We start from the raw sequence: 11500 nt of genomic DNA on the forward strand, positions 1-11500 counted from the left end.
CCAGTTATAATACGTGAGAATGTAAAATTAGGGTTCACTCTAATAAACTAGTGGTTCATTTTTCTACCCAGAAAAATTAACCGTAATTTAATTATAGTGAATTACCTTCCACTGCGTAACCACCAAATGGATATCTTTAGTTTTGCAGACAACACCATTTCCAATTGTCTGGTACCTTGATCACAATCTTGATACCATTCTGTGGTGAGTTTCTAATTCTTTAACTACACTGATCATAGTTTTCCCTTCTTACAATTTACCGATGATCCGGTCTGGTTCAAACTCACTAAGATGATGTCTTTGTGCCATGTGTATGATGAGTACTCAGTGGGCTTCCACAAGACCTCAGTGAATCAGTATGGTCTTACCTGATGGTGTAGTGGTAATGTCGTAACCTTGTTATCAAGAGGTCCTGTGTTCGATACCCAGTAGAGAGGCACAAAGTGGTTCAGATCCCACTGTAAAGTGTAGGTTGAGTCCCAATTAGCCTTTCTGTGTATAAAGTGGACTTTAACACAAACTTTAACTCAATGTGCCAGTTAAATTGCTTCTCCCATTATCACACCAAGAATCTAGAACTTGCACTTGCCAACTTTACTGACCAATTGGCAGCTAGAATGTGTCACATAACAGCTTTAACCTCTCAGGGTGACATGCACCTCACAAATCCACTGCACAGATATGTGCTTAAGTTTTGGACACCAGTTATAATACGTGAGAAAATTAAAATTAGGGTTCAGCTGTATTGTACATGAAAATGTTTGTATCCTATATGGGCCATTCCTTGTGAAATCAACCAATGAGGAGGCACATTTCACCCTCATATATTTTGATTCATTTGAAATACTGAAAGGGTCACATGAGGTAGGAAAATATGCAAGAATATGCAAAACCCTATGTTTTGTTATTCCGAACATTTCTGATAGATTTTTACTTTTGAATGTCAGGAATTAGTCTAACAAAATATGTTATCATGCATTGCCTAACCTACTCTACTCTACCCTACCCTAACCTAAATCTAACATAACACCGGATCTCATTGGCGTCCCATTTTCTTAACATCACTTTCAATTGGTTTTTTTTCACTCTGACATAAGCATGCAATATCTCGTGTGAAAGAGTCCTTCAAGAGTTTTCCAACGCCGTCCGAATCACTTTCATAGGTGCCCTGATTGCTGAAATATTGCAATTTAAAATTAACAAGATGTTTGAAGAAATGATCAAAATCACATAGTTTGCAACACTGTAATTTCGGAAATACAAAAGATATCGATCTACAACTTTGCATATTCTCCTACCTCAGGTGGCGCTTCCAGTATGCCAAATTTCAAATTAATCAAGGTTGAGGACCTTGTTGATTTCACACGGAATGACCTATGTTTATTTTTTTTGTTCATAAATTTTAAGCAATGAATTAACTTTATTGTTTTGAATAGAAAGTGTCATTTAAAGTTGACTGGAAAAGTAATATGCCTTGTCATAATGAGTGGGAACCCTCTGTAATGAAACAAATATATTTTTGAATGCTTCAATTGACATTTTAAATGTTTATTTCAGAAGTTTTCTTATAGTAAAACTTGATCATGATGTCCTTCCCATTTTCCCCCCAGATGATAGACTTCAGTCGGCACCTCTTACACAGCACCCATCACAAGTTAAATTTGATGACTCCACAAAGAGCCTACAGACACAAGCAGCCATGTTGCCTGGCTCTCATCAGCCTAAAGACGGGCAGAGTTCATCCGAAAGCAGCCCACAATGCTCTAGAAGATGCTATTCAGCTAACCCAACACCTACACGCACAAAGAAGAAACTCTTCTTCGAGGACAAACGATCTCCTTTTCTCCCGTTTGGTTGGAATGACATGACAAGGGATGTGGGCAGCAAGAAAACTTTCAATGTCTGTGCTCCAGAAACAGAGGTATGCATCTGTTACGGTAAATATGTTCTGCAAGTAATTTGGTTAACCCTCCGTTGCTCGCATCTCGTCGTCTACAAGATGCCAGAGTGTCTATCAGTAATGATAACTTCTGAAATGAGGTAGCTTGGGTATTCCCCAGCCTGGTACCTTTCTGGTATGAGCAAATGATTATTCAGAACGAGCTACGACAGTTCAAGTTTGTGCGGTGAGAAGTTATTAGTGATATTGTCTCTCAGATGCCACGCGAGTATTCGTGTTACAAAATCGTACATAATACATACAGCATCTGTTATAAAACACGAGTTCATTTGTACCCAAAACAAATAATGGGTTTTATCCAACTAAAAATGTAAGTCTTTCTTGTGTATTGCTCGAGTTTTGTATTTTTTACTGAAGATGTAGGTTTTGTATTTTTTTTAGTAAACATATTGGTTTGAAAAACAATTCTGTTCATGCTTCGGTTCATCTGAACCACAATAATCCTCAAAAAAATATGTTTTCAACGCAGGTCATCGCGTGAGTGTGTTAGATGCCACGCGAGCATCGGTGTTAGGAAAATTGGCGCAAGCAAGGGAAAGTTAATGTCTAAGAATTCATTTTTAAATGTACCTTTTACATGTTTTGAACTTACCTTTTATATGTTTTGAACTCATTTAACCAAGAAAGTAAGAACATGTCTAAACTGAACCTTAGCTATTTAGTGAATTGCTGGCATGTGGTGTGAGTTATTCCAAAGCATGGAAGACAATTTGTTGGGCTATTTGTACTTCTCTCGCATGTTTCTTTCTTTACACAATATTTCAGTTGTATCCACTGAATATTGTTGGACAGCCCATTGTTTCCTAAAAAAATAATCATTGAAAGGTTTTGAGAATCCAATACATCTGTGAATGTAGCCTAGATAGATCATGTTCAATAAGCTCTTGAGCACTAAACTAGCTTTTTCTTTTTTGATCAGAGGTGCGAATTTTTATTTTTTAACTTAAGAACACATACATGCTTTTGGAACTTTAGCCAGCTTGTGCTGAATTCATTTTCCTAAAACAACTCCTTCAGTTTTTCAATTATAGTATGCCAGGCTGAACTTTTTCGTAAACTTTTAAAACTGTAATGCAATGGTTCATCTAACTGGCATCAACTGGAAATTGTTTGACATAAACTTTGGGTCTCATCCAGCCTCACTTAATTATACATAATTATATATAGCATGTTTTCATGCTTTCGAGGAAAAGGTATTGACTAACTTTCTTCTTGTTTGCAAGGTTTACCCAGCATCTCTTCGTGCATACAAACGAAGGAAAGCTGAGATCGAGCAGTTTTTAGCAGAGGAAGATAGAAGACGAAGAGGTGCAAGTTCCACCTCTTCGCAAGTAAGTATATTAGAGTTAAGCTTGGACCCTCCACCCCTTTTCCATTTAAGAGATATGGTTCTTGTGGACACAGATCTCTTGCAACGTTATACCATAATGATACATACTCCCTGAAAAATGAAAAGTGCAGAACACTATTTTGGTAGCATTTTTTTTAAAACATATTTATTCATGTGCATTTTAACAGTGATGTTTCTTTAATATGGATGAAGTTGAATCCCGTAATTGTAACTTGACAATTCTACTGATGAAATAAACTCATAACGATTTCTGGATGCTTTCAATAATAATAATCGAAGCCTCCACTGATCTGGAATTCTTGGAAAAGGCAGAGAAATTGACTCGTGGCCATGAAGTCAGGGAATATTAAATATGGTCCATGTACGCTTACAGTGAATGTGAATTTTTTACGTGCTCGTAAGCCCTAATTTGATGAAACAACTGTTTGGCAGATATGTGGAGAAAGTTACCAGAAAGTTATTTGATAATTCCCTGAAAAATCTGGAAATTGTGATTGGTGAAACTAATTGAAATCTGACAGGAGTTGTCAGCTTTTTTTATTTACTTTTTAATGTATGAAGTAAAATGTTGTTATCTCTTCCTTTTCACAGAGTCCAATCAACCACAGTGCCATATGGATGACAGAATATCAGGATAAATTTTCCAGCGGAAATAAAAAGGCAGAAATTCCTGAAAGACCTTCATCCGCTCCTGGCTCCACTAAAGCACTAAGCTGGAGATACAGCTGATGGTAAACAACTGGTTAAGTATGGAATGTGTACATAATTGTACAGCATTACATATTTACATATATTTTCTAAAATGATCAGAACGTAATCAGTGTTAAGGCTGTGGTGGTCCTTAGGCTGCTGCCAGGGCAGATTTTTTCAAAATTCGAAACAATCTGCTCTTGGCAGCAGTTAAAGGTCCACCCGAGCCTTAAACAATGATAAAGCAAATTGTGATTGGAACGTTAAACAGAATAATGTGTGTAGCATGTAAGTGCTGTGAATATGTACTTTCATAGAAAATATGTAGAGATGATATAAGGAAGTAGTTGGATGAAATGGGGGAGAGTAAGAAAGATGATATTATTTGCCTCATTATGGTGAGAAATAAGGTGGTTGGTGGTGGTAGGGAGATTTTTACTTGTGTATGAAGTTTTTTTGTTTTTTTTAATCTGACCAGTGGACTTAACGATGAAATGTGCAGCAATTAAATCTAATTCAAGAAATTGATGGAAGTTCATTAAAAAAAATAATTCCACCAGAACTACTCCAAACTCTTCAATTAATTAATCTTAAGTTCATGAGCGTAATTATTGATTGAGGAAACGGTGTGGAAGGACATGTCTGTCATAAAACTATTCACTAACTAAAACATTTCTTAAACATCTATGCAGTGTATACTTGTCTGGCCTAAACTCCTAAAAAAAGCTTATATTTTTACTGATTTGTCATAAATTTAGGTTAGGAGTATTCGTTATTGAAGCTATTTGACAATTGTAATCCTTCCAAAATAGTCATAGTATCGCAAATTGCATACAAGTCTTAGCACATGTACACTCTGAATCAAAAGTGAGTTGTACGTACAAAATGAAATTACTGTATTACTTCCAGAAGAAGTTGTTACAGTTGAACTTGTGATTGTACAGTGGACAAATTGTGTATTATAATGTTTGAGCTTGTGTCACTTCTTAAGATTTGATAAGCTCAATATGTGAGATCAGAGATAATTAATTTCCTATGACTAGTTGCGATGTACTTATGCTCGTTACTGTACAGGTAGTAATACATGAAATTCTAATATGTACATGCATAATGCTTCTGGATATGATAATAGTAAATAGTGAGATATTCATTCTCGAGGTAGTGTCTTTGCATCAAAGTGATGCCATGCAGTTGTCTCAATTCTTGAAACATTTAGCCTTGTATTTTTGACAGCTTTCTCACCCACATATTTACAGTGCAAAAACTTTGATTCAGTATGAAAAGCAGTAGAAACATATATCAACAAGTCTACGTCAATACGTGGGAAGAGGATTCATGTATTCACATCCTGCTCTCCACAATTCCTCTCATCACATAACGTTGTGGGCTTACATTTCTTTCAGCGCACAAGTGGCAACTTTGAGAATGCCTCAACTCTGCATGTAATTGTGTATTTAATAGAACATAGCCTAATTTCGGGTGGGTGTATGCCCGTTTTCTTCTTTTAATATATAGCTTTTATTATATGGTCCTTATATGCCACATTTCTGATATTTTATACAACTATCTAATGTGTGTGTATATATCAAAATGTCTTGGTATAATGTGCGAGGATAGTTCAATGATTTATCTACCTCAATATGAATTTTCCTTGTGAAATCAGTGCTTCTTTGAAGAACTTAGTTTGCAAGTATTACTCAGGTTTGGTGTATGATTTACCATCATACTGGCAGCATGTCCTCTAATTAAAACAGAAAATAAATAAGTATATTAAGCAGAGAGTGGCTGTGGTCCAGTTAGTAAGGCATCTGATTGCAACACGTGAGACCTGGGTTTGGTTTCCGAGATACATGATCTCTGGAAGAATTTTCCATCAACGTTCCTGCATAAGCAGCACTGCAGTTTTATCTACTGGAAGCAAACACGGAGTAGTACTGTAGTCCAAAGCACATTGCATCACAGAATCCTACAGGAGCACTCCTAAACCATTGAAAATAAAATATTGAGAAAAAAATATATGGACTAGTTGAGGAGTGGTGGTCCAACCTGTAGAGGTGCAGGTTAGATTCTTGGGATGAGTGATCTAAGGTGGGAGTTTTCCGGTCTTGTCCCTGCTTAAAGAGGATCTGGGATTCATCCAGCCTTTAATAAATGGATATGTGGGAGAGGGGTAAAGGTGTATATATAAAAATGGCAGAGACCCTATTACTACATTCCCCAGGCATAAAATGGAAATAGAAGACCATCTTAAACGGAAAAATATAGCTAAAAACTGCACGCTCCATCTTCACTTCACCAGACACCATGTTTGATGCCTTACACTGTGTTGATTGATTGATTTGGTTTATTTTACTTCACTTTTATGCCTCTTTTTGGCCAATCGTGAAGATTAGGATGAATGGTGCTATGACGAAATTGATAATGGAAGACACACAAACTCACGAAATATCCAAGATGAATGTGGATGTGAAAATAATTGGTAAAGATCAATAGTGGATTGATCTTGTGTAGGAATGGGGCAAGTTGAAGACATATGTTGCTGTGACAACAAATCTTCTGGTTTATGGATGACAGAGAATGAGTTACATAACAGCTAACCAGGGAGACTGAACTATACCTTAATACTAGTCTTACCAGAGAAAATAAAAATACTTGAAATAACTTGAAGTAACAGAAGTAACCCAATGCATTTAATAGTCAAAGCATATATTTTAAAGAGATAGATTGGCTCTGCAGAGTATGATTACAGTCAGTAGTACCCTGTCGGTAAATTTGCCAGTACTGCTGTAATTAGCCCATGACTTGTTTCCACATTAAACAAAGTCAATGGCAAGAAATGGTAAAAAAACCTTCATGGAGTGAGAATAGTGATAAACAAAAATATAACTGAACAGGTAAGATTGATTGATTGAATTGTTGTTTTAAGTCCACTTTATGCACAGAAAGGCTAATCGGGACTGGACCTACAGTTTAAAGTGGGATCCAAACCACTGTGCCATGTGCCTCCACCGGGTATCGAACCCTGGACCCCTTGATTACAAGGCGACGATGCTACCACTGCGCCATCGGGGAGGCCCTGAACAGGTAAGAGAGACTGTGTATTTGGGAAGCCATATTTCACAGTTTGAACAACAAAAAGATGTTGGAAAAATTTGATAAAATACCGTATAATAGATTAAATGGAATTTTGAAAACAAATGAGAAAAGAAATTCAAATTAGATACCATAACATAATTTCTAAACCGGCTCTTCTATATCGTAGCGAATGCTGTCAACATGATAAAACTACAATTAATTGTTCACAAATGAGATTTTTGCAGTCTTTAAGTAGAGTAACCTTACGAGACAAAATTAGAAGTGAAGAAATCCGAAATGAACGGAAGGTCAAAGCACTGGTGGCAAAAATATCAATTAAATTGGAATCAAAATGTTCTGAGGATGCCCGATAACAGTTTGCCTAAAAAGTTATTAAATTGCACACCAAAGGGAAAATGTGGCGGAGTGGTTAGCACATCGTGCTACGACGCTAGGGGGGCCCAGGTTCGAATCCTGGCCTGGGCATGGATGTTTCTGAGTGTCCATTCATCAGTTTCATCATATCATCCCTCATCCCCATCTTTGCAAATTTGCCAAAAGTGGCACAAAAAGCGAAGTAAAATAAAGCAAATCAAATCAAATGAAATTAAACCAAAGGGAAAAATACATTTAGGAACACCATATTGCTGATGGAATGATTAATTTTTGTAGTCGCAGAATGGACTTTGGTTACACAGATGTGCAAAAGAAAGAATTATTATTTTGAGATAAGATGGGTGAACCATCAGCAATTGGAATTTATTTTTTATAACTATCCCCTAGTGGGCATCTGTAGGAGCAGCCATTATGTTTTCATTCAAGAGGTTTTTTGCCGAGCTGAGTAATTTATTCAGATTTCCTTTCAGTGACTTTTTCCTTCATAAAATTAAACTAAATATTAGCTTAGCATCAACTTGGAGAAAATACAAAAGGTGCTGTCATTTGATATCATGTGGCTATTTTATGAATCACTTTTTAAATTTGTAGGATAGATAGATTGGATGATAACTAAAAACAATTGTAATGCATTTAGTATGATAATTGCTTATGTCATCCCTTAATTTTTACAAGTGAGCAATTTGTTGTGTTTCTGTGTCAGACAGGACTAATATGACAATGTTTGCAAGTTAAAATTGCATGACACTCAATACACTCATATGTATATCTCAAAATTTTTAGACACTATATTGTATATAAGATTTGAAGATGAATATAATAAGGTACTGTTTAAATTTTATGCATAGTGAATATATTTTTTATGAATGAGGTAATTTGAATCATATTCTCTTTGCATAATATATTTCAATCAGCTTCTTTTAAATACTTTACGCAAAATTGCTTTTCATTAAAAGCTTGCAAATTACTAACTTACAATCAAGGGCCTTCATAATACTCAGTCTATTTTAAGAAGCATATTAGATGACAATTATTGCCGGTATTAGCAAAAATTTATGTGGTAATAAATTGCTGTAACAGTTACTTTTTAATTGAAGATATGTATAGGAAGGCATATAATTACTCATGTTAAAGCATGCTAAATATTTTTTATTGTATACAGTAGACTCTCTTTAATTCGAAGTACTAGGTAATTTCAATAGAAGTTTATTCCTATTGAAACCATCTTTAATGAGGTGATGTGTTTGTTAATTCGAATTTTGGATAATGAGAACTTTTTTGTGTCCCCTTGGAGTTTGAATTAAAAAGAGTCCTTTATTCAATATAACTGTTAAGTGTACTTCTGGGTAATTTTATTGTTTTATTCATAACATTTCAACTGTCAAAGATTCTCACACCATAAATGTGATTGATATGTAAGTTTGAACTATACCATATCAATCTACTAGAGTTTTGCTGTAAAATATTCATAATTTCACACAGATATAATTTATTCAGAGAATCGATTTCTTTGCACAATGTTGTTGCAAAGATACAGAAAATCATGCATTTTGCATAATATTTAGATTCTACAAAAGTGTTGTATGGCATTTTTGCAGATCCCATGAAACACTGAACTACAAAAAGTATCAACTGGTGTTGATGATTAATTCTAACCGATACATTGAAATTAATATCGGTTCAGCCGTAATCAACATCATAACCCACCAAGAATTCAACCTGCAACTACTTGCACCAAAGGTGCGAGTGCTATCAATTTGGCTATGCGGGAGCTCAGTATGTGAAACCAGAGTAATTCTGGGATTCTGTTTTATGATATAATAGTAATGCTTGAAATAAGCCAAAAATTCGTAAAATAATATGTGAATTTCATACCATCAATTAAGAAAACAATTATGTTCCAGAACATACGTAACCAAATACATGATTGTACACTAGACTTTTAGATATTTTATTGCAAAAATATTACCCAAAAATGAGTCGGGATAATTTAATACCTTGCCCATATATATCAATGTCAGTGGACTGATAATTTGAAATATTCCAGTGGGGTATCTGTATGTAGGGTGGATAGACAGGTGTGACAAAGCAGCAAGTCGGCAGTTCAGTGCAAACAATCCGTATGCTGACTTTTGTGGCATAGTGGCTATCATTACAGTGTGGAACCTGTACTATACATTCAGTCCTGATGGTCCCAACATAGAAAAATTTATAAAATTTTCCCCGCTTCTACATTTTCCCCACACCAAGTGTTGTCAGCTTGGACCCCTGAAAAACAAAATAAGAGGTTCCTCTGTATATACTTTGAAGCCAGATGTCCTAGGTTTGAATCCTGAATAAGACATATACCAATATGTTTGGAAGTGGAAGTCTAAAATAGAAGTAGGAGAAAAACTGCCAGTGATCAGTACATTTGAGGAAAATCCAAAAGTTGAATAAACATGGAGAGAAAGAATTGTCATGTAATGGAGCATAATAACCAATCTAATTATAATATGTTTCTATTTATTCCATGCCACGAACATGTGCCTATGATAAATAATGTACAGTGCAGTATTGCATACCATTGAGAATCAGTGCTCTAATAGTTTATAGTTCTTGAACTTATACACATGTAACTTTAGTGCTTTATTCTATGTAAGCTTTTGTTGTCTGTACATGCACATGTGCTTGTTTATCCAATAACAATGGCAAGAATTGAATGTGTGTTCTGGAAGTGTCAGTGAATGTAATGAATATTTTTTTACCTGGGATGTACTGTTATATGATAATACATAAGGATGTGCATAATTGAAATCGGTAATATAAGAATGTATTAAACACAAAAGAGAACAAATACTGGATTTTTATGTACAGGATTTCACAATAGGGGCTACAAGATGTGGCAACACTGTTTTACTGAATTGTTTGTTGGCTGTCATCTGTAGGGGACAGGTATAATTGCATGGACCTCCATTTTATGGCATGGTGGTAACATCGTCGCCTTTAAACTGTAGGTCCAGTCCCGATTAATCTATCTGTAACAAAACTGAAATTTATCTTCCTCACAATCCACACGTTGTGGCCACACCCCTCCGACTTCCTTCAAGTTTGTCCAGAATTTTAGTTATGATGTGAAACAATGTGTGAATAACAGTAAATCATACTGTGAAAGCCATGTTTTACCAAGTAATTGATTATTTCTGTCTGCATAAGTACTCAACAGGGAATACAAAATATTGTGCAATATGATGCCCCTGATTAATTTTTCTTTGAGCTATGTGAAAAATAAGATGTGCACTTGAGTGCTGCAGGGACATCATTTCGCTCGAGCACCAAATAGTTTGCACAGATGACACTAGATAACGTATAGGCCTCCATAATGGCATAGGGGTAGCGTCGTTGCCGTGTAATCAAGAAGTCTTAGGTTTGGAGGCACATAGTGGTTCGGATCCCACTTTAAACTGTAGGTCCAGTCCCAATTAGCCTTACTGTTCATAAAGTGGACTTAAAACACCAACTCAGTCAATCAACTAGATAGTGTACAAATAATGTTTTATCTATGGTAGTGGACCCTGAAATATGGATCATGAGGTGAAAGACGCAGTGAAATTGAAACTTAAGTGATCATAGTCATTGTCTCCATCTTAAAATTTAACCTCTTAACTGGGTAATTTCCTCGGAATTTTTGTTGATAAATTGATGAATTTCGTAAACCAATATTTGAGTTAATATTTCTGTGCTCCATGGCATACCATTTAGGTATTGTTTATTCTTTTATTGGTCCTTCTTGTACATTTTACAATATGCGAGATTTACAACTACAATATATCTCGGATTTCCTCAGCAGGAAAAACACGCCGTCGCTTCCGATTTGCCTGAGCCATTATTGCATACGCGATAGAACTGAACGTCGGGCTATGTTCGTTGCTTCCCGCTAACTCTAACGGTTACAACAGTCTGGAAGTCAGAGCCATCTGGTGAAACAAAGAAGAAAGTGATTGTACGAAGTATCTCGTCATACACAACAGATATCAGCAGTAAGAACA

General features: G+C 35.7%; 1 protein-coding gene across 2 annotated transcripts in view; it reads left to right on the plus strand.

Annotated features, from left to right (window-relative positions):
- The window catches only part of LOC146000306 (uncharacterized), a 48870-nt gene extending 38272 nt beyond the window's left edge, over positions 1 to 10598 (plus strand). Inside the window, exons 6-9 of one of the 2 annotated variants that reach the window (XM_083137811.1) lie at positions 1611 to 1921; positions 3184 to 3291; positions 3903 to 4042; positions 9071 to 10598. In XM_083137811.1, coding sequence (XP_082993937.1) covers positions 1611 to 1921; positions 3184 to 3291; positions 3903 to 4040 — 557 coding nt within the window. In that variant the 3' untranslated portion in view covers positions 4041 to 4042; positions 9071 to 10598. Of the gene's footprint in view, positions 1 to 1610; positions 1922 to 3183; positions 3292 to 3902 lie in introns of both variants that reach the window. The other variant, XM_083137810.1, reaches the window with a different exon arrangement.
- Positions 10599 to 11500: the final 902 nt, after the last annotated feature.

The sequence above is a fragment of the Lepisma saccharinum genome, chromosome 16 (genome assembly GCF_977018435.1).
Source record: "Lepisma saccharinum chromosome 16, izLepSacc3.1, whole genome shotgun sequence".
In the NCBI taxonomy this organism is placed as follows: domain Eukaryota; kingdom Metazoa; phylum Arthropoda; class Insecta; order Zygentoma; family Lepismatidae; genus Lepisma; species Lepisma saccharinum.